The 20,597-nt window shown below is 40.8% G+C and overlaps 4 protein-coding genes across 4 annotated transcripts; 1 reads left to right on the top strand and 3 right to left on the bottom strand.

Moving 5' to 3' along the window:
- Window positions 1-881: 881 nt before the first annotated feature.
- spef1 (sperm flagellar 1) lies at window positions 882-4,553 on the bottom strand. The gene is made up of 7 exons (XM_070916575.1): window positions 4,445-4,553; window positions 4,098-4,209; window positions 3,385-3,532; window positions 3,148-3,193; window positions 1,672-1,756; window positions 1,459-1,564; window positions 882-995 (listed from the first exon to the last, which is right to left on the bottom strand). Exons 1-7 carry the CDS (start codon window positions 4,551-4,553, stop codon window positions 882-884), a joined length of 720 nt encoding a protein of 239 aa, XP_070772676.1.
- A 1,013-nt stretch (window positions 4,554-5,566) lies between these two features.
- On the bottom strand, window positions 5,567-14,096 carry adam8a (ADAM metallopeptidase domain 8a). The gene is given in 25 exon segments (XM_070916106.1): window positions 5,567-5,611; window positions 5,922-6,002; window positions 6,114-6,164; window positions 6,284-6,340; window positions 6,453-6,500; window positions 6,679-6,877; window positions 6,973-7,084; window positions 7,447-7,531; window positions 7,616-7,702; window positions 7,805-7,985; window positions 8,084-8,165; window positions 8,262-8,457; window positions 8,626-8,715; window positions 8,828-9,005; window positions 9,106-9,248; window positions 9,347-9,428; window positions 9,534-9,703; window positions 10,305-10,373; window positions 10,546-10,623; window positions 11,653-11,878; window positions 12,309-12,385; window positions 13,425-13,503; window positions 13,630-13,703; window positions 13,834-13,943; window positions 14,024-14,096. Coding segments are annotated over 25 exon segments (2,673 nt in total).
- Window positions 14,097-14,983: 887 nt separating this feature from the next.
- znf511 (zinc finger protein 511) lies at window positions 14,984-17,663 on the top strand. Its single transcript, XM_070916393.1, has 6 exons — window positions 14,984-15,252; window positions 15,364-15,437; window positions 16,078-16,279; window positions 16,444-16,568; window positions 16,879-17,148; window positions 17,507-17,663. The coding sequence occupies exons 1-6, from the start codon at window positions 15,073-15,075 to the stop codon at window positions 17,577-17,579; spliced, it is 924 nt and encodes a 307-aa protein (XP_070772494.1). The 5' UTR covers window positions 14,984-15,072; the 3' UTR covers window positions 17,580-17,663.
- A 1,727-nt stretch (window positions 17,664-19,390) lies between these two features.
- On the bottom strand, window positions 19,391-20,365 carry msx3 (muscle segment homeobox 3). The gene is made up of 2 exons (XM_070916350.1): window positions 20,005-20,365; window positions 19,391-19,797 (listed from the first exon to the last, which is right to left on the bottom strand). Exons 1-2 carry the CDS (start codon window positions 20,363-20,365, stop codon window positions 19,391-19,393), a joined length of 768 nt encoding a protein of 255 aa, XP_070772451.1.
- Between the last annotated feature and the right edge of the window lie 232 nt (window positions 20,366-20,597).

Genomic DNA, 20,597 nt, shown 5'->3' with positions numbered 1-20,597 from the left:
ATTTGTACCTCAGTGTTACATTGCTTCAAGCTTGATAATGGTGATTGATTAGGTGGCATGAAGGTGATCAACACACACAACAGATCAGTTATAGGTCAGCAAGATCAAAGACAGCAGGGCTTTACTATATTTGGTCATCTGTCAGCTTCATCATACACTAATTCTGAAGCACGCTTGAAACTGGAAAATTAAGTAATGAATAGGTACTTCCGATCTTTGACTAATCTTCACACTTAAACAGGAACTAGAGTTTCCTAGAAAATGAATGATGTCATTTTAGACATGGAAGGAAGTGACATAGTCACAGTGTATAAAACACTGCATATGATTTTGTTTGCAGAAGTTGGTTAATTTCAGTACTTCAGATCTCTGCTTTGCTTATTTAGTACACTCATATTCAGAAAGACAATTTGGAAAGTCAAAGAGGTTAGTTGATTTATTGAGGCAGTCAGAAGTCAAAGGCTGTGTAAAGGCACAGAGTGTATACACATAAACACTATGAAAAACACGTTCTACACCCCTCACAAAGAAGCGACTATTAAACTAACAAACAACTCAAGCTCTCACAACACAGGCTGATAAACCATTTACAATAGAGTCTCCTTAGATAAGATTTAAACACAAGGACATAATAAGCAATATCACATGTTAACTGGAAAGAAATTAACAAACGCCTGCTTTACTTTCATCACAGAAACACACTTTACTTAGAAAACAAGACGATATTAAAACATAACACATCTGTAATCCCACTGGTGCGAACATTTCTAATGGAGTAGGAGCTTATTGGAGTTGATGTTACAGGGTTCTATCTCACAGCTACTAAAACAAATTCTCTGTGTATGAACGTGTGTTACATATTGTTGGTGTACATGTTTGTATCAGGGTGTATTGCCTCTCGCTTTGTACGTCTCCAGATGCCGCATCAGATCTTCAATACGCATGTCCTTCAGGTGAACCAGATGCTCTAACCGGTTCACTTTCATCTGCAGTATCTACACACATACACACACAAGGATGCAAAAGGATGTGGTAAAACTAGGTGAGGTTGATTTCTAAAAGTGTGAATTAACTAACTGATGAAAACTTCCTAAAGTCGTGAAAGGAGATGTTGCACATTTGTGTCAGTATTCTGCCTCTTTCTTGTGTGAAGCGTGCAGATGTGGACACAAAAAAAATGTTATATCCGCTGAGCAGATACTGACTCACTGACCACTGCTGACACAGCTTATGACACATATGTATCACACACACCTAAATGTCTCTCTCTCTCCCCACACACACACACACACACACACACACATCTGTAACAATATTACAGGTGGTATGTCTGTATGACAAAGCTCTTCCCCTACAGGACATCAAAATGGAAGACCATTTTGTTTGTTCTACCAGTCAGCCGAGTGTTTCCCGGATTCAAGTGTGTGTGTGTGTGTGTGTGTGTGTGTGTGTGTGTACCTCCACAGTCTCCTGCAAAGCCATGACAGCTTGCTCTTTTTCCTGGAGGATTAGTCGGAAAGTAGGGTCCATGTCTGAGTAAAACTGCGCAGTGTGCTGTGGTTTACTACTGGTTTTTATATAATAAAAAAACAAAAGACACATTATTATAACTATTATAAACACTGCTACTGATTCATTTATTTCACATTAAAAACAACATTTTGATCATACCTGTTTTTTTGTTTGCTTTTTTCATCTTTTTTCACCTCCTCTCGTGCCAGCTGAGCCAGAGGTTTTGCTTCCTTCTGACAAATTTCTGAATAACACAAAACAAAACTATAACATTTCTCCAACTATAATGTGAACATGATAAATAAAAACTCTGCGGTTGTTAGAAACCTGCAGGGATTCATCGAATAAATCTTATGGACACAACTAGGGTAAAGAGAGGAGGATAGGAGGCAGATAGGCGATGGCTGTAAGCAGAAAGAGGGAGGTACAGGGAAGTAAGATTAGAAGAAAGAGAAAAACGAGGAGGCCTTTAAGTCCAGCAGTGCTGAGCTCAGGCCAGCGATAACGGCCATCTGGTGATGTTGGGAGCTGATATGAGGACCTTAGCTGTGTGTCCAATAGTGGATGGGGTGTAGATGGAAGAGGAAAGAGCAGAGGGAGGAGGCGCTTGCCCGAGGTCAGCTTTACAGGGTGGTTTCAGGGACAGATGAGGTGTGGGAAACGGAAGAGAGACACGTCACCAAGTCACTCCCTAAAGGTCATGGTCTCTAATCAGTCCTGTCTGATGCCGTTGAATGTAGGTACTTTGTGTCTCTGTGTGGTCACTGCTATCTCTGGGACAGATTAGCATTAACCGAGAGTTGTTAACAGGGCTCAAACGCTGACAATATTAGGACAGGCAAAAGAAGGCAGGAAGCAGATCTTAGAAAAATATAATTCCACAGCAGTCAGCAAACAGCCCTCTCAGACACAAAAGACACCTCAGTGTGTCTTTAATATGCTGATTTTGTTTTTGTCAGCTGATCAGTAGATAAAACACTGTTAAAACTAGTCTAAAATTACACCCACTTCCCTCCCTGTGCTAAAAAAAGAGGCATATTTTGGACTGTGCAGCTTCAGTCAGGATTATAGATTGACTGTGTCAGCTAATACACTCCACACATGACACCAACATAAGGTTATATCCTGCACAAGGCATACAGTCAAAACATAGTCATCACATTCTTGTTAATTCAGCAGTTTCTGTAATGCAGTTGATTTCCCTATTTCACCAACTTCTTGTTGTAAATTTTCCCAAAACAAAAAAACACTTCCCACATCTATTTCATGAGGCAGGTGCGTGGGAGAGGGAAGAGTGGATCAAAAGTTGCAAATAAACTCCTGCACACTGTCTTATTTGCAAAAATACATTCATTTGCGATGTTTCGGTGCTAGAAATTTTGCCTGATGAAGGTCTAGCACCGAAACGTCGCAAATGAAAGTATTTTTGGGTGTGGGAGTTGTTTGGAACTGTTGTGCAGAAATCTTCATCACATCCTGTATGCTGTAATGTGATGTGATGTAAGGTCAAATATGACAACAGACATGTCGGTCAGAGAATAAAGTTTTTACAAATGTGTAAATTGTGTTGGTTGGTAAAAAAATAAAAGGTATGTTAGGGTTTGTGTAAAGGCAATAACAGAATAGCTACTGTACCTGTGTGAGGTTTATCCTGCTCCCTGGTGTCGTAGTACTCCAAATCCTGAGTTCAAAAGAAAAATCTTTCAAAATGTTTTTCCTGCTCCAATGTTTTGCTGACATAAACTGAGGACAGATTTATGATTCACACGGAAGAGAGAGGACCACAGTTATTAGTATTTTGTAATTAGCATTTAAACAGACAAGAAAAAGTATGTCTCTAAGCACACACATGCATGAACATACAGTACACACCAGTATATTATCTGTAGTGTGCTCCAGTTTCTTGTCTATCTTCTCCCTGAGGGTGCTCAGCACAGGCTCTATCACTCCTGCCGTGCTCAGTACAATCCTCTTCACTGTCTCCTCAGGCACAAGAAAGTTCAGCTTGGAAAACACCTTCCTGTCCACAGACAAATGAATAAATAAATAAATAAAAAACGCAGATGTTTCTAATTGACAAAACCAATGACAATAGGAACAGCAGATTGAAAGTGATTTAACTGATGATGCACGGTGATGATAAACACCACTGGGGCCAATGTGTTCACGGTGAAGACCCATAAATCTGTAGCTGGCTATGTGCCATGTCAGTGGCCAGGGAGAGGATGAGTGGGTGTGTGTTGGATTGTTTCTCACGACCAGATGCAGAGGCCCATGGCGGTGCTCAACAAATGTTCTGCCTCAGTGTCTGTAGCAACATTTTATTGATATGGAAAACCTTAAGCAGTTACTGTCATTTGGATTAAGAGGTATAATTTGGGATTGTACCTTTTGTTGCATGTGTGTAAGAATGTTCTGGGAAATGTGGACATATTAGTCAGATTGTGAAAATGTAAATCTTTCCACCTGGGGAAGGGGGGGGGGCATTTTGTGTTCTTCATGCAGCCTCTCACTTCTCCAGTGCACTCACCTTCCTTAGATCCATACATGCACAAATACATTTAAAAAAGTGACTGGTGTCTTGCCTGTTGAGAAGGTTCCAGTTACTGAGCTTCTGCTGTGTGGAGTTTGCAGGAATATAGTTGTGCAGGTCAACAAGTTTTGGGAAGAAACATTTTACAACCTCTGCAGCCATCACTACAGAGGGTCCAGCAGCAGAGAGAGGCAGAGTCAGTTCACAAGTAGATAAACAAACAAACAAACAAACAAACAAACAGACAGACTGACAGACATATGAGCTGCTTAACTACAGCCAAATAAGACGACTGTGGCTGGAGATAGTAGTTACGTGACACATTTATACGAGGTCATATTACTCCTGCTGCTTGTTTTAGTTACCGCCCCCCTGTGGATTGCTAGTAAAGTAAGCTACCTCCGTCGCTGAAGTCTCTCGTGATGTGTCTTTTGGGCCGGGACAGAGGTATTTTGTCTATCCATGCGTAGAAATCCTGCAGTTCCTCTTCGTTCAGTTCTCGCTCCATTATTCATAAAGCAACATCTGTTTCTGAGCAGTTTGTAAAGATCCAACCTGTTTCACGGAGCTAGCCGGTTAGCTTCTCTCGACCACAGGTTGTTTAAGGCGTTGCTAGGCGACCGCTGGTTAACTATGGCAACACAGATTGTGGCGTCTGGATAAAAAGACTGAGAGGAAACGGACTGAAACATTTGTGGCGATTTACTTTTATTGTAAGCTCCATTTTACAGACAACAAGACCTCAATAAATAGGTTCAAACAAGTTTTCTGTTCAAAGTTTGCAGGTTAAATCAAGGTAGAATCCTCATTGGCATTATGAGTGTGTGTGATCATGTCTTCTGCATAGAATATACAATATAAAATCCCTTGAAGAATTACAATCAACATGTATCAAGTCGACATGCAAAACAGCTGCATGTAATAATTCAGTCCCACAAAGTCAAGCATACCTCTGTTAGTACAAAACAATTCAAGAAAAAAATCAGAACTTTTCTGGTAGGCTATGTCCTTAATAATAAAAATATGTAAAGTGCCTACGTTGGTGCAACATTTTAAAATCCCTTAACAACATTATTTCTTAGAAAAGCAGTACCAAAACCATGTGAGGGAATAATAACAGTTACAGCATCTATAGTGCAATTGCCTCATGAAGTGTTCACATATCCAAGGATGAAGGCAGAGAGACATTTCCCTTTAAAACAAAAAAAACAAAAAAAACCCCATCATGGCAGCGTAGCCATTTGTCATTTATAAAGCACAGACGTTGAGTCTGTCAATCACGGCTTCAGGTTTTCATTAACATACTGAAGGCTTACATAAGCAAGACACAGACGGCGGTGATCCTCAGGGAGACCATAATTAACAGAAAAGCTCTGTCACTTATTTTTGCTGATCCTTCGGTGGATCTTATTTCCACTTTAAAACAGACAAGCGTCTCCTCAGAGGATTTCTTGGTCCTTCCTGACAATGTCCTCTGTCAGAGGATCTCAGTGTTTACACCAGGCTCACTTATTCCCTCTGTCATCTGGGCCTGCTGGGGGGCATCAGGGCAGCTCTCCCGGCAAGCTAGAAAAACAAGTACTGTTAACAAACATGCTGCTGATGAGCTTCTCTCAGTACAATTCACAAAACTCTTATATTATCTGTCTCTTGGATATTCAGTGGTGGCCAGGACAATCTTCTTTATGTGCTTATTCACTAACACTGAGCCACTGCTCGTTCATTACGCTGCTATGTTGGGACAATGTCCAAAACCACAGACGTCTTTATAAATGTGAATGCCTTGTATAACATTAGGAATGTTTGAATACCCACTGCCAGGATTTAGAAGATTTAGGAAAGTCTGGTTGACTCTGGCAGCCGTCTGAATACATACCAGCTGAGTGTGTGGCAGTGGAGACTGGACTGCAGAGGGCTTCGGCTTCACTGGAGGCATCGGAGGCTTTGGCTTCATGATCTTAGAGAGCAGATGTTAACATTTTAAAACAAGTGGCAATGGCAAGAACAGTTAAACGTGTGATGAAAACATATGGAAATTGTTAATAAAATGGCTTGTAAAGTAATTTACCGGTTTTGTTGCAAGTGGTGGCAGAGGTCTGGATGGAGGTCGTGGCTTATCCTGACAAAAAAAAAGAAACAGACCAAAACGATGTCAGATGTACATCATTTAACAAAGCAAACACTCAGTATCCTTAAAAAGAAAATAAGAAATATTCCAATTTCTGCATGCAGTTTTACCTCAGTGTAGATGGGCTTGCTTGAAACAGTTGGTGGGTGCATGAACGTCCTCACAACCTAAGGAAAAACATTCATTTACTGGTAAATTTACAGTAGACACCTGGACTGCAATTCTACATATAAATAATGCTACATTTACACATAAAGACAAAAGAGTAGATCATATTACCTGTTGAATCTTTGATGCCTGAGGTACAGCTGGTAATTTCTTAGGTGGCTGTGAGGGACAAGAACAGAGATGAGTGAAAGCAAAAGCTTGATTAGTCTTTTTTTAACCATAATGTTTACAGTTTTTTGCAGCTTAATTACAATTATGGTCTGTTTAGGATTTAGGGTACACATACAGCATTAGTGTCAGTGTATCTCTACACTCTGGTGCTAAAATGGAGGCTCACCTCTGGAGCTGCTCTGCTGGGCTTCAGTCCTTCTGTATGTGGTCTGGCAGTAGCAGAGCACAGAGGTTTACAGGCTTGAGTGGCTGAAGACTCCACAAATATAGGCCGGCTGATGTGCGTGGACCCGAGGTGAGGGTTGCCTCGTGAACTGCTTGACTGAAACAACGGGTTGGATTGTCCTGAGGTAGATTGGAAGCATCTATAAAGAAATACACACAGAAGCTAAAAGTAAAGATGGACACAATTATGAAGTTTTGTCTATATGACTTAATGTACAATAACGTCTTTCTGTACCTCTTTGCAGGTCGTCTTTTTTTGATGCAGCACATCAAACTCCCAATAACCAGGACCAACAGCAGAAGTAAGCCAACTACCAGTGACACAATAAAGCTGACCAGACCTGCATCTGCACACACACAAACACACACATCGATTGTGAAAATGTTCTTTTATTGCTCAAGGATGTGCATGTCAGCATATGTCACCCACTCAGGAAACAAAATGCACTGTAACATCATTACTGCATTTGTACAGACTAACAAGGGGAATTCCATTAAATCAGTCTCTGTTTGTGCTCATCAGAACAGAGCACAGTTGTTTGAGAGGCCATGAGAAATCTATTTCAAGTATTAAATCTTGGTGAAAAACAGACACAAACAGTCATGTGTGGTGGTCATTAAAAGGTCAAGCATATAAAGAGGCAGATACACAGATGCTGACTGTCAGTGCTTACATTATGTGGACAGACAAGCGTAACATGTACGATACCTTCAGGCAGCTCCGACTGCTGCACATCACAGAACGGCGGGGCCCAGCCGGGGTCGCAGTGACACTTGCTCTCGTGATTACACACCTGCCGCAGATCACACTCACAGTCAGTTGTGCTGTCATGGCTGTACAGTGCTCCAAAGTGTTGCAAGGTTAATTAATTTCTTACCCCGTGGTTGTTGCATTTGGCAGAGCAGTCATTTGTTCCGTACGCTTTTACGTTTTTGATGTCTTCACAGCGCTGATTGAAGCATACCTGAAAGACAGATAAAGAAAATTGTGAGGAGGGCATTGAGACAGTTCACAGATTTGGAGTTTTTGTTGATATAAAAAGGCTAAATATGGGCAGTTTTCTTACCATGTTGTTGCCACACTTGGTACCAGTAGGCACCATGCCCAGATCTGCAGGGTAGTTATCTTCGGGGTTCATAGTGGCCTCGTTGCATATGTCTCCATTTCTTACTTTGTAGAAGGATTTCCTGGATGTCACTGGAAACTCCCAGCCCCTGGAGCAGAAAAGTGTCCCACAGGATTGATCTCTGTAACCAAAAACCACAACGCAATGACCCCACAAATCGACAATACCACACTGTTAATATGTGCTATTATAATGCTGTGCTGGCTTTTGATTCCATACCGGCTCGAACATCTCTGTTTAAACAGTGTCTTTCTGCAGTTTCCGTGCTGGAAGAAACAATCATCTGCAGCTACTTCAGCATCTAAACAGAATCATAAGATGGCTGCAGACATTAAGAGTCTTGATGTATCAGAATCAATGCACATCTAAACCAAAATGTAATTCTCTGGTTATTTACCTGGCCCCCACAGTCTCTTGCAGTGTTCCGGCCGAGAAGGACACTGTCCATTGTAGCAGTATCCTTTTCCGCGGTTGCAGGGCAGGCCGTTTTGGGTGTAGGCGTCAGTTGGGCAGGAGGCGGAGAAGCCAGTGCAGTATTCTGCCAGGTCACAGTCTCCTGTCTTTTGTCGGCAGACGCTGCCTGTCGGCTTCAGCTGCAGAGCCGAGAGAAACACAGATGGTGATGTACCGACTACTGAAATACGTACACTCACACATAACCGGCCAGACGGCACAGTCAGACAGTGTCTAGCTATATGGTAACACAATTAGCATCAGTGTGACTTCACGCATCTAGAGAGGACATAGTGAGTATTACTTACTTGGCAGTTGTGGCAGCACTCTCCCTCTGCACACTGGGCTCCTGCAGTAAGTTTGCAGGTAGTGGCATTGCAGCAGGGATTCTTGCATTCCTATGAGACAGACGGAGGGGGGCAGAATATTAAGATCCAGTCTCCTTTGTGTGCTTCGGTTATGTGATTATGTGTATGCACATACTCTTATGCGAGCACATCATGCACAAACCTCTACGGTGCCGCAGTCACACTCCTCTCCAGGCTCCAGGAAGGCATTCCCACACACAGGCCCTCCGTAGACACGATCAGTAGCGGGAGTATCCAGCAGACAGGCAGGGTTGACCTCCTCCAAGAACCGGCTGAGCTGCTGCTGACTGCAGCTGCTGAACAGTGATGGATACACAATGCTAGAAGAAGAAGAAGAAAAGAGAAGGTACACATGAGCTTTACTTTGGGTTAAAGAACAGATTTGGGGGAATGTATGTGCAGGTGAGAAACTGAGCTTACCCAACACTCTCAGCCATGATGCAGCCTCTTTTCGTTGTTAAGGAGCCACAGACACAGTTTTCAGTATCATGGGACAAGCCCAAGTTATGACCCATCTCATGTGCAATAGTAGAGGCCACTCCTATTGAGTTAGTGTTATGGTCCTGTGTGTACAGTAGACAAAAAGCTGAAATCAACATCACACAATTCCCATTTATTTCCGCAGAAATGTAACATTTATTAAACAAAGAAATATATTTACCTCATTGACAGCTCCAGAGTTAGAGGTGCACATTGCATTGGTGTTTGCTAAGCCGACAGTAGAACCATCAAAATCCACACCTCTGAATGAAGAAGAGGAAAACATGTTTAGACAGCAGCTCTGACAGCTCATCACATCATCTTGGCATTGTCTACACTAAAAACAAAAAAAACCAGCTGCGTCTCACGTGATGAACTGTGCGTTGTCGTGTTTGGTCCTCAGCAGCAGGCTCCGCTGACGCCACTCAAGGAAGCGACCGAGGGTGATCTCGGGGTTAGTGCTGACCTCTATCTGATCTGCGTACGACCAGATATCCAGACCCACCAGCATCACACGAACACCCATGGGGCGATACAGCTGAAACAGAGCAGTGTGTTAGTACAAATTGGAAAGTGGAAATTACTCAAAAAATATGAATGAATTGTCAGGTAAGTTGTTCAAATCACTATTTTTGAGTCAAACGTAATGCTGCCAATGGCCTCATCTATAATGCTGTTACAGGAATCCATTGTTGGGTCTAGTGCTGCAGTCTGATGATGCATTCATGTTGGCCCTGCTCTTTCAGAGTATGCAAAGAGGATTGTGTGATACGTGTGAAAATTTTCAGCTTAGGTGTGAAGATTCACAGTTAAAGTTAGATTTTCACAGTGTGAGAACTTTTCCTTCCTTTTATTGGTCAGATTCCAGTCAGTAAAGAACAAATAGTATCAGGACTGATTTCTTACAGAGAGAAAAATGTAAGTCTTATTTGCCGCCAATGAAAATACACTAAATTACTAAATTACTGGTAGAAATAGATGCAATACTTAATTAGTCCAGAAGGGAAATAGCACAAAATTACATCAAATTAAGCTTTTACACTTTAGAGCTTCTTATTTTACAGCCCTCACTATTTTTTTTTTCATTTTTAACAGGGTTGAATCATTTAACTGAGAGCGAAACAGCGAAACAAACATACCTTGTCCACATGGTTTGCTATTTCAAGCACTCTGGCTTCTATTTTCTTCTTACTGCCAAAATTCTTATACTAAAAAGAAATAAATATTTTCATTAGTGATACAATCAACAGCATCTCAGATATAAAAGATAATCAATCTACTTCTTAAAGGAAACATTTATCACCCATAAGATCACTATCATTAATAGGCTACATCTGCAATAACAGACTCAGTCAGAGAAAGGAAGATCTGGAATCAAACCTCCGTGTGGTCGACCACCACAACTAGCTCCACTGTCCTTGGTTTTCCTGTATGGTCTTTGGTCTGGGCTCTGCTTTTCTGAATGACACAAAAGGTGGACAAAATCAACAATACTGTTGTAGTCCATAAAATATAGGGGAAATGGAAAAATAAAAGTTTGGTTTAAGGACATTTAATATAGCCCAATAATCAGAGTCCAGCTTCATCTTTCATGACTTTATCTATTAAAAATATGCTATACTATTGAAGCTAACAGTCACGTCCAGTAATAATTTCAAAATAAATGTATTAATTACACTGGGGAACAATTTGAAAAAAAATTTCTGTTGAGTTAGATTTTTATGCTGATTAAAACTAAAATTGGCATGCTGATTCCAAAATTGCAGTCAGTTTTTTTCTAGCACGTCAAGTTTTTTCTCCACAGCTTACCCTCCAGATAAGCAAAATTCCACTGATTAGCTGTAGTAAGACTTGCCAGCTGATTATGATTGGACTCATCTACAGCTACGTGGCAACTTGTTTGTGCAGTCACAATTGAGACAGTGCGGTGAGAGGTCTGTGCAGCTCCCAATAGGTCAGTACTATCACACACATATATCTGTTAAGTACAGTATTTTTCATATTTTTTAAGAAAACGGGGATCCTATAGTTCAAAAACTTGACGTGATAGAGAAAAACTGAGATCAGTTTTGGATTCCGCACCCAAAAATTAGTTAAAAACAGCTGTCAGACCTAACTCAACAAAAACTGTGTTCCCCAGTGTTATCTATTATGTCTCTCTTCCTCCTATCTATCTTTGTACCATGTTCCCCTTTGGTCATTTAGCTCTCATATTGTTAAATTGTTCAAATATCAGGGGAAAGTGTTTGTTTTTTATCATAAATTTGATGCAGATACAGAATGATTTTGATACACAACTGTGTATCGTAATACTTTACAGAGCTAATAGTTAATAGGTATATTGTACTATTTTACTGCACATCACTTTTCTTGATTTTTGTAATAAAATCGTCAAATGTAAGCACAAAATACTGGCTATCAGATATCAGCTGTAGGCTTCAAACCCTGGTGTATATATCTGTATGTGTCCATGCTGTGTGTCTTTACCAGACTGCTGAGCTGGAACAGTCCAGACGGACGAGCTCCATGATCGTAGAAAGTGGTCGTGTTTCCATGGGAACAGGAGCTCCTCTTCCGCCTCAGGTGTTTGTAGTTGTAAACAGCATGAAGACCCCCATCACTGTGAGCTTCAGAGCCCTGCCTGTCATCCTGCTGTCCCGCCTCCACCAGAGGTTCTATTAGGTATATTTGGTCCTGGAGACTCACAAACCCCCTGTAGTGCAAAACAGTAATTTCAGAGTGGACAGAGGTAGAAACGTTTTCTTTTTCTTCAGCAAATCTAATTTTCAAACATCAAAATTTAACTCATCCAAGACTTGCCTTTGTTTATTATGCTTTCCAAAGCTACTGACACTAACAGAAATGTCTTTTATAGCAGACAGAAGGCAGCTTTAATCAGAGAAGTTTGCATGGCCTTTGTTGATTGGGTTACAGGTTTTCAGACACACAGCTACATGAAGGCTTAATAGTCTTTATGATGCAGGAAATGGATGCTGAGGGACTGATCCTCTCTTTGGATTCGACACACAGTCTCAAATCATCATGGATTTAATTAAATTTGGCACTCTACTTTGGAAAACAATCATCTTTTTGTAATTAGAGATACAGGATGGAAAAAAGATTGTACATCGAACATTACTCACTTTATTCCTGAGCACAGTCCCACGCTGGCAGAGGAGTCCTCCACTCCCACGATGTGTCCATGGTAGTAGCAGTGAACCTGAACAGACATCCATTATTTGTCATAGAATCAAAGGAGAGATTTCAACTCACACTTTGTTTTTTTCCTTCAGCACAGTAGAAAACTGTGGCCTAATTTGAAGAAGATAATGTGTCATAGTCTGATGAAATGACTGTCTTAATCTAATATGTCAATTCCTCTTCCACATTATACTCAAGAATTGCAGTGTGAGGTATCACCTCTCATAATGCGGAACTTGGTTGTAGAGAAACTTTGTTTTTTAAGAAGAAAATACTGGCGTGTATTGCATAAAATGTCCGTCACAGGACTTTTGTAAATGACAATGATGAAGATGACTTGGATCTACAGGAATGGAGTAATGGTAAAATATGAATTTATTTACTTTTGTGCCATTTATTTGTAGTGTACAGCCTTAAAAAGCGTGACTGGTAAGAATATAAAGGTACAAAGGTACTTTGAACCTTGAATATAAAACTTGCTGTATTTTGGATACTATAACCATAAGTGCAGGTCACATTTCAAGATTAAACTTCTCAACGGAAGATATGCATTTTACAAACCCTCTTTTCTTTTATTTAACAGTTCAGAGCTGTGATTTACATTTTAGACTGACGACAAAGTAATCACACCAGCGTTTTACAAAAACTACAAAAAAGACATAGCACAGGAAAGAAAATGTAACAAAACCACTGAAACTGGGCGTGCAGGTGGCACAGGATATCATGTAGACTTGATTCAAGCCTGTATAGTAAGATAAATCTCCGGTAATATACGCAAGCCTGGTTCCAGACCTCTGCATCGCCCACATCTCCGCTTTATTCAGCGATTAAAATAGGATGAATGAAGTGGAACAAAATGACAATTCAGTCTGATTTTCAGGCCAAATATACTGCACTCTCCAATATCACAGATAAGTGTTTGTATCTTGCAATTGAGCATCCATTTATATCTACAAATAATAATAGATATATCACACACATATATATGATCATGATCATGCATACAGATTATGTTAATGTTAGCGAAATAGTAGTGAAAGAATGAAAAAGCTACATACCCCAAGATCAGGAGTAGTTGTGACTTGGGTGCCCTGATCAGAATAGTGTGTCACAGAAAAGTTTTTCCCGACAAGATCTCTGAAAAAAGTTTTTTTTTAATGTCAATCTTATTGACAGGTCAAGAAGCAAAGCACAGTATGTGTAAAAATATAGCATACACTAAAAACACTGTTCAAATTCTAAAAGGACATCAAGTTTTCTCACTTGTTCTTTTCCAGATGCAGCGTGTAGTTTTGCCCTGCAATCGTCAAAGAGTACTGGAGTACATCAGAGTATGTCTACACACACATACACAGCAGAAAAGACTTTAGTGCATTATTCAAAAGATCAAAAACTATTTTCAAAATAAACTGAGTAGTGTGTGTGTGTGTGTGTGTGCGTGTGTGTGCGTGTGTGTGTGTGTGTTACCTGATGTGGAGCAGGATCATTAATGAGAGATGAATCCTTCAGCCTCTGAGGTATAACTGTTTGGTACTTCATCACATGAGGTAGAGTCCCCGCACTGCCCGCAATTGTTCCTGCAAGTATCAGGAATATCTTATGAGACAAAGAAAGAAAGAAAGAAAGAAAGAAAGAAAGAAAGAAAGAAAAGTCGTACCCCATGAGGAGAAGAAAATCCATATAAAATATCCAGAATATGTCATGTTGCTCTACCGGACGGACTCTGTCATTGTGTGCTTGGCAATCTGAGTGAAATAGCGAGGATCCTCAGCTCTCCGCCCCTCTCTGCTGTGTAATATCCTGAAAATTACCATTTGAGGCTGAGAAACCACATGAGTCACAACCCTATCCTGTAAAAACTTTAACGTTGCTCTTCAAGAAATGAATTGTGTGAGGTGCTGAGCGAGCCGACATTGGGTTACAGACATGATTTTACGGAGATCAAAAACGCTAGGCCTATAATAAACCTAGCTTAGAAAATGTGTAAAAGTTCATTTTGCAGTGTATTTAAAAAAGAAAGTCGGCTCTGCCCTGAATTTTCCCTCCATCGTAATTATTCTCACAAGTTGTTATGAGCCTATTTAAAACTTTTACTTTTTCTTTAAGACATTGTTTTCCACTGACTAACAATAGGCTCTAGTCTATTTTTCCCATTACCACTCATAGGTCACACAGACGTTTCTATAAGAGATGTAAGCGATATTAACACTGAAGTACAGCTGCATGAAGACATATTTTACTGGGCAGATGAATAGTAGGCTATTCAATTATGGGAAAGTGCTTATTTAGGCTATTAAAACATGTCCAATACCCAATATCAAACATCCACCAGAGATGACAGCAGATCCGGCAAAGCCCCTTAGAGGCCTTTGTCGCCATCTACTGGTGAAATGGCTCAAAGGCTGGTGTTTTCATATTACAAAAAGTCAATTTAACGTTTCACATTAATTGCCATTGTTGGGACCCCCTAGTTGAGTTGTCCACAATAAGATATTAACTCATAGTTTGTGGCTGCCTGGAGTGGATATAACTTTTTCTATGTTGAATCCGGTCAGTTGGTGGCAGCAACGCACAAAAATCACAGTAGATGACGTCGTCATTCCGCGACAACTAAAACCAAAACAGAAAACTCGCCGCGACGCGGCAGTTAGAGCTCATTACTTGGATAACATTACAGTCAAAAGAGTATGAAAACGTCTGGAAGCGATGCTGCAGCCAGACTTGGTCCGACTTCTGACAGAGGGGCATGTGTTAGTGAAAAGCTGCGATGAAGACTGTCCGACAGGAGACACACAGGAGCTGAGGCAAAGTGAGGCAGAGGAGGGAAACCCGTTCAACTTCACCCCGCAGCTCATCCACCTGCACAAGGACCACGAGCTGTTTGAGGTATTCTCGCATAGTCAGACCTGTCTCTTTGAGGTAACGTAGCAACAACATTAGCTAAACTACCCGCCATAACATAACGTTAACGCTCCTGCATGTTAATGCTGTTTACAGGATGGGGATATTCATAGACACATGTATCTGCAAGACTTCTACATCTCAGAGGCAGACGACAAGCCAACACTCAGGTATGAAAGACAAGTTATAGCCTACCCGTGCTTCATTGAAGCTTTTGTAGTGGTTTGTGTGTGGCCATGGGCTGCATTCAGTTAGCTAGCTAGCAAACAACAAACAAAACTTTACGTAGTCCATTTACTTCCAGGAGAAGAAGAAAGAACATTAAAAGTATATACACACGTAGACATGGTTTACTAACAAATAAACGCCTTAAACAAATGCAGTTAAAACACAAATACAACAAAACATTTAAGTGATATAATTTTCTGAACTTATTCAGTTGTTTTAACTAAGTGAAACAAACACATTACTGTTGACTGTGTTATGGTTTGCATTATTTGGGCTACTGTTTGTTGACAAATTGATATCTCTTGAGTTTTCCACATTAAATCCCTCCATGAATATGATTGTTGTGTAGTTGAAAATGGTTAGTCTAAAGAAGCCCTTATTTTCCATCATAGCTGTGCTCGACATATGCAGTTGTGGCAACCCAACGTCTATATTCGATCAGTTATCTCCACCAAACCAAAAAGATTGGCCCCAGAAATGATAATTCCTTGGCAACTGTGGATTTTTCCTTTTAAACTGTAGCCCATTGTAATGTCAGTGTTGATCAGGCTGTCAGTCACCTTCCTCCTCCTCTTTTCTTAGTGTGTCAGAGTTTGCCTGTCACATCTCTGGCTGCAGCGCAGTCTTCAGCACTTTGGAGGAGTATGAGCACCACTACAACTCCCTGCACAGACATGTGTGCTGCTCCTGCCGTCGCTCCCTGCCAAGTGCCCGTCTCCTAGACATTCACATTCAAGAGTGGCACGACTCTCTCTTCACTATCCTCGCCCAGAGGCAAGATATGGTAAGTCAAAGAGAAGAAAAAAGCCCTCCAAGGTTGTGTCCTTGGTCCCTATGACCTCTTTATTGTGTGATACTCACCCTCTTAAGCAAAAAGGTGTACATAAAATGAAATATTGTAAACATTATTTGAATATGAATACTAAAGCTTTCCCTGACATTTTTCAGTACCAGTGTTTGGTGGAGGGCTGTGGACTGAAGTTCAGGACTAGTAAACACAGGAAGGACCATCTTATAAAAATTCACAAGTATCCTCCAGACTTCAGATTTGACAAAACCAAAAAGGACAGAGGGTAAGACTGGCCTTACTAGATTTTGTCCACTAGATGGCAGCAAAATGTCAGTAGAAATATTACTCTATGCAAGGTTTCAGTCCACCATGTTATAGTAAACGAGTTTGACAGATTCTTGCTGAAGCAATGTTTCTATTTTCACTTCACTATATCATATTATTTTGCAAGTTATAGAGTGAGATTCTCTTTGCTGCATTATTGAAACCAGTGTGTAACTTTTGGTGCACTTTCCTTTTAAAAAGCTCAAATACTTACATTTTCCTTAAATATCCTTGCATGTGTATTCCTGAAATCATATCTTTGTTTATAGAACCCGAGAGACGAAGAGACCGCAGCAAAGAGACACAGCCATGGAGGTGGTGGACGATGTGTGTGAGTCCGAGGGTGTGTGTGAGGTTATGTGTGATGTGCTGTCTGACCAACCCGAGCACAGGGAATCCATGGAGACGCATGTGTCCGAGGAAGAAGCTACTCGCATGGCAAAGTCTGCCTCCACTGAGGGGCACGCAGATCTTTGTGCTGTAGCTCACAGCACCGGGAATACAAGCACAGAGCCGCTAAAACCACGATACTCCTACAGGTTAGTCTTTGCACAGTTTAGTCTACTGCAAAGCACTGGATATTCTCCGGTGTTTTAGCCCTCTACTCAGAGAGACGAAGTCAGCCATTTTGAGATTTTTTAAGGTTAAATCTGGGAATGTAGGGCAAATTCTTAGACATAAGATAATATTCCAGTCTTCTTTAGGTAAAACTTGTGCAATTATGTAGTTAAGTCTGGGTTAAGCAAACCGTAGGAAGGGTTCTCTCTATCATTTATGCTCAATATTGTATATTTAAAATATGTGAGTTGACAGCTTCATAATATTTACTTCAGTTTTTCTTATTTAAACAATAAACAATCTGAGATAAAAAACAAGAGCCGTGCTTTTGTCTCTCAGGGTCCCTACAACCGTGTGCTTTGGTCAGGGCTCCGTCCGAGGCTTCAGAGGGCGGCGGGGAAGGAGGAAGTGAAACACCAGTTGGAAGACCTTTTAAAATCTATAACTTTAAAACCTTGTCTTGTAACATATTTACTTAACTTGAAATAAAATGTTTTTTGCACCAAAAAAGTGATGTGTGTAGATGTTTGTTCAGGTGATCAAGAATACCTTTTGTTGTTGTGTGTAGTGTTTTTTTATTTCTGCTACAAGGCTCCCATCTCACTTCTCTTCCTTGCGGTGACATTCAGCCTGTCAGCGGACAGAGCTGACTACTGAGTGTTTCAGTTAATGCATCAATGTTGTCTGTCTTTATGATAAAATCTATTTTTCTTTCAATTCCAAAGTACACCACATGGGATGGGCGGTTGTCCTGTGTTACACTGGTGGAAGATTTGACAAAAAAAAATCTAAAGAATGATACAGTGCAGATCAAGGCCATGTTTAAATTACAGTGGATGTGGACATTTATGGAGTCCATTTTGTGAAGAGAAAAACAGGAATGTCAGAATTTACATAATAGATTTTAATAATTGTACAAAACACCCTTTCACCCATCAGATATAAAATACACTGTACATTAATGACTATCAGTCATATTTAGCATTTTGAATGTTTGCAAAAATAGTTGATGCCTTTTATTTACATTTAATAATGAAACTGACAGGTCTTGGACTTTTAAGAGCTCTTTGAACATCTGTGCAAAAAAAGTTCTCATTTTGAGATAATGTAAATAAAAAGAAAAAACAATTTTAAAATGACAAAAGCGAAGCAGATTTTATAGTTCATTTGTATTTTTGAAACCGAGAACAGTATTAAGAAGCTTGACACAAACAGAAATTGTGAAGTTTAGATATTATTGTAATTGTAAATTCACTTGAAACCTTGAAAACAATGGACACTTGATTCCAATACAACAGTAACTGAAAGGCACTTGTGAGCACTTCATAGTCTGTTCCATGATGGTTCTTGTTATTGATTATGAGCTATTAAAAATGACCGACTTATTTTGATTATAAAATATAGGCTATACTTTTACCTCTTTATAGCTTCATAGTTTCAGGTTGAATATACGCCAGACTTTGCTTCCAACTTCAGTTTTTAAAAAGAGAGTCTGACTGCGAGTCTACAATTAACTAACTTCTTCAGATTAAACTAAAAGTGTGTTTTTGAATATGGATGATTACATGTCGATGCACCTCGGAGTTTTCTAACCCCCCCCCCCCCCCCCAAAAAAGTAAAACTGTAGGTGAGAAATGTTTAAAGGCCTCTGCAATGGAAATAAAAGATTCATGTGGACACTTTAGGGAGTCACGAGTTACCCAAAACTACAGGCCTTTAAATAATCAGCCATCCTCTCTCGGGAAATTAAAAATACTTTAATACTATTTACTGAATACTTGGAATAGAAAAGCTCACAATAGGCCAACCGAAAAATGAGCTCAGCGAGAGTCCGTCATTAAAAAAGGGTTTTACTGAATACACTGCAAAAATAACCATGTTAACAAATAATTAACCGTAAAGTTCATTTTAAATTATTGTTCAGAGAAAATGTATGAAAAATGAGAATCGAGTGAAAATATTTCACTTGTTTCTGTTGCACGTGTTCCTTGAATGAACCGATTATTTATTTTATGCCAGATTGTTCTGCCAACATGTTTGTGTGAAAGTTATTCTTCTCACACGATTTAGATTTTTCACTAAAACGGAAAATATTTTTAGATTTAATAAAAGATTTCAGACAGACTCTTAAAATTGACATTTTTGCAGTGTTGGTTATTTGCTGTATGAAGGCATTTTTTAAAGGCGTGCTTTCCCAACGATGCAGTTCAAAGTTAGTGAGGGTTAAGACAAGTAGTACATCCCATATGGTCCACTGAATAGTCCTGGGACAGGTAAGGCAGGCCGCGGTCCGTTCAGGGCCCCGTACAGTGACGGTGCGCCCATGGGTGCGCTCAGGGGAAAGGGAAAGGCGAAGGCCGGCAGCAGCGGCTTCGCTGCCAGCTTGAACTTCTCCAGCTCGGCCTCCTGCAGTCTCTTGGCCTTGGCCCTGCGGTTTTGAAACCAGATCTTGACCTGGGTCTCTGTGAGGCTGAGAGAGTTGGAGAACTCCGCTCTCTCCGCGATGGAGAGGTACTGTTTCTGACGGAACTTCCTCTCCAGAGAGAGCAGCTGAGAGGTGGTAAAGGGAGTTCTGGGTTTCCTGTTGTTCTTGTGTTTCCGTAGATTGCACCCGGTCGGGCTTGGAAGTCCTGGAAGTACATTTAGAAAGTCACATCATTGGAATAAAAAAGATGTGGTTGATATGACTATGACCTAAATCTATAAAAGTAAAGCAAAGCCAGGGAAATATCAGAATATTACACAGAATAAACACAATATTTAGACAATATACTGTTGGAAAGTGAAAAAATAGCGTATGTTTCTGAGAATCAAGAAAGAGAGTCTCCTACACTCACTTGGAGGGGATGCGTTAGAAACCTGACACCAGGGGCTCGTCTCCTTGTCGCTCAGGTCCACCGGCTCTGGTTTGGACCGATAAAGTCCCCTCGGTGACGCACACTCGGTCTCCTCTGCCCGGGTGCAGCCTGAACCAGGCTCGGGTGAGTGGATGCCTCTGTCCGGCGTCCTGTCCGATATGAGGGATTCCACACTGAAAGGCAGATCTAAACATTTGGTTTTACATCTTCTGACAGATGACAGGCCCAGCTCGTCAGTTCCCATGCCACCAGCGGCTTGCTGCTCTGGTGAGGTCTCCCCCGGAGCAGCCGAGGGCGGTGATCCCTGCGCAGGATTCATTACGCACGACTGAGGTGCCATACAACCAATTTTCCTGCCGCTCTCTCCTTTGCTGTTTTTTGTTTTCGTGTTTTCACTCGAGGGAATCTATGTTAGTGCTCCGCTTCCTCCGATGTTGCGCAGCTGCGTGATAAACTTCAGTTTTTACGCACGACTTGCCTCTCCTTCAGTGAAGCGCCAGAAGTTCCTCTGTCATCTTGCCGCCTGCCTATCAGTCTGGCGATGTTTCCACGTGACTCGGCTAAAGCAGTTC

Source organism: Enoplosus armatus, chromosome 12 (genome assembly GCF_043641665.1).
Source record: "Enoplosus armatus isolate fEnoArm2 chromosome 12, fEnoArm2.hap1, whole genome shotgun sequence".
Classification (NCBI taxonomy): Eukaryota; Metazoa; Chordata; class Actinopteri; order Centrarchiformes; family Enoplosidae; genus Enoplosus; species Enoplosus armatus.
The sequence above is the reverse complement of the archived record's forward strand: the minus strand, read 5'-3'. Positions and strand labels throughout refer to the sequence as shown.